Genomic DNA, 2,597 nt, shown 5'->3' on the forward strand with positions numbered 1-2,597 from the left:
CAGTTCCCATTTCCTCGCTCGATCTTAAGCCGTTGAAGGAGAGGACAGGACTGACACTCCCTCCTGACCAGTGTGTGGAATTCCAAGGATGTGCAGTGGGAATGACACATCTCTAATTTGATCACTCCATTAATTGACTTCACAGCTGACAAATACGGAAAGGAGTTGAGGTTCTGGAATACACCATGTTTGTGTCTCCCATCTACAGGCCAACAAGTCTGAGACAGCAGAAGGAACCAGCAGAGAGCTGAGACAGTTTCAGCCATCTTTTTATTGTATTTATGTTGATTCAAAGTGAAATGTTATGCACAGAGGAAGAAAACTTCCTTGGTTATTGGAACAGTAAGAGTTTAGGAAGTGTTAAAAAAAAGGTGATGGACTGGATGGTATTCCCCACCTCCCACTTCAGGCTCCCTAACTGGGAGCAGATGGTTCCCAGTTGGAGATTCATACTGGTTATTTTTCATGCTGCTGAGCTTGGAGTCCATTTCTCCCAAATATCTGTCCCATGTTTCTTGAAAATTCTTGAATTATTTAAACCTACAGAGGATTTCAAATGGTACCTCAAGCATTTCTGCTTTTTGGCAAACTTATGTACTTTATCCTAGGCAGAAGAAAAACCCTATTTTTATTTTTTTTTTTTAAATTCTGCTTTTTATGTCTGGGTGTAAATGGCAACTGGGCATTCACTTATGGGCACTCTGTTAAGACAAGCCTTGAAAATCCAAACCTTCAGTGCATTAATGCATAAAACTCATTTTACCTGTGTAACGTGAACTGCTCATGAAGGACAATGTCTGACCTCTGATCTTTCCTTAACACAGTACCTGAAATTAAAGAATTTTGAGGAGGAAGTCAGAGCCCAGCGAGACCTGGATGGGTTCCTGGCCAGAGCCAGCATCATCCTGGATGAAACAGCCACGTCCTTGGACGATGTTCTTCGGGAGATGCTGAGACACTTTGCGGAGGATCCCGAAAACATGGAGCCGAGCTGCAACTTTGAAAAAATCATGAGCACTTTATTCACAGATTCAGGGACCCCACGGGAAGGCAACGGTAATGAGCCCTTGGTTTCCTTCTGCTGGTGGGCTGCTGGTGGTTTGCCATCCTTTCCATTGTGGTGGTGTGTTGAACCCTCCCTGCGTGGTCCCCAGGCTTGCATGCTGCATGTGACACTGTGGGTTGATTGCTCCATGTCACTCAGACTGAAGGGTCTCACATCTCCAGGGTTTTTGTGTTTTGGTGGAGTCCTGCCCCCTGTTTCATTAAGATGACACGTGGTGTTCTCCGGGGTGAGAAGTCCACAGCACCAGAATGTCTTGTCTGTGTGGACCCTTTGGGTGTGCTTGTCCTCAGACAAGTGTCTGCTCTTCAGCCAAGAGACTCTTGCTGGTGTCTCTTCTGAAATGGCTCCTTTGCCTTGTGATTCTCCACCTGAATTCACACAGGCTGGGGAATTTGGCCTGCTCTGGATGAGCCTCTGGGGAGGGTTGAGCCTTTGTGTTGCTCCCAGCCCTCTGGAGGAGACAAAAGACTTTGTTTTCCTCCAGAAACTCACTCAGGGCATCCCCGGCCAAGGTTGTTGGCTCCTGTGTCACCTTAAACTGTCAGCAAATGTCGTAGTGTAGTCTAAAACATAGCTGCCTTTTAGCCCAAGATGTGAAGAAGCTTAACTGAGCGTTGTTTCTCTGTAGGCACCCATGATGTTTCAGAGTCAACAGGAATGAATAAACAAACATGTACATCGCACCACAAATGTAACTGTCACAGCCTGAGTGAATTTGTTTAACAGATATGTCGAGTCCTGAGCATGTAGTAAGCATGTTCATGCTTTGGTTACTTCTTGCTACCTGTCCTAGAGCTTCGCATTTAGAATCTTTTAATTTAGGCTTTCTGCCAATAAAGAGAAAAATGTAAGTAGTGCCATGAAATAGTGTGAGAGCAGTAGTTGGGAAGAGGGGGAGAGAGGGCAGGGGATTGGGAAGGCTATGCCTCTTCCAGTCCTGTCTCTGTGTGTGTGTTGGATAATGCTAATCTAATAACCTAATACTGCAGTAGGGTGATGTTGGGAGGAGAAAGCAGCTTCCTTTCCAAGCCGTGAATAGTTTAGGGACAGAATTCAAAAGCAGCAGGACAAATGTTTCCATCTTTTCTCTGTCAGCCCCCCCACCCCACCCCTGCCTAAATCCACTGAGCAGATAGGAATGCTTGGGATTAGTCCTTCCATTTGAAAAGGAGATGTTATTTACAGTCGCAAACCAAGCCTGGACAGCCTGTAACACTTCCCTCTCTTCTTTTCCTAGTTCACCTCTTATCAGATACGATCCAAGGGGTCACAGCGACAGTCACAGGGGTGCAGTATCAGCAGTCCTGGCTCTGTATCATGTAAGTACCTGGACTGGATGAACAAAATCCACTGGCTGCCCAAAACTTGTAAATTTGTCTGCTTTTGGGAAGAATAAGAGGTTCAGAATGTACCTTTTTGTGTTAAGGTGGTGATGCCTTTCCCATCCATCCAGGGGTTGAATGGTGGCACATGTCTTACAGTGTCTTTCTGCAGGGGAAAAAAGTAGTAGTAATAAAGTTAATATTAAATG

At 45.4% G+C, this 2,597-nt stretch overlaps 1 protein-coding gene across 1 annotated transcript; it reads left to right on the forward strand.

Moving 5' to 3' along the window:
• Positions 1-824: 824 nt before the first annotated feature.
• LOC108491889 (sodium bicarbonate transporter-like protein 11) lies at positions 825-2,395 on the forward strand (the record flags this gene model as incomplete). Its single annotated transcript, XM_017803685.1, has 3 exons — positions 825-1,056; positions 1,695-1,757; positions 2,304-2,395. Coding segments are annotated over 3 exons (381 nt in total), but the record flags the coding sequence as incomplete, so codon positions are not given.
• Between the last annotated feature and the right edge of the window lie 202 nt (positions 2,396-2,597).

The sequence above is a fragment of the Lepidothrix coronata genome, unplaced genomic scaffold, assembly GCF_001604755.1.
Source record: "Lepidothrix coronata isolate B3197 unplaced genomic scaffold, Lepidothrix_coronata-1.0 Scaffold2357, whole genome shotgun sequence".
Lineage (NCBI taxonomy): Eukaryota > Metazoa > Chordata > Aves > Passeriformes > Pipridae > Lepidothrix > Lepidothrix coronata.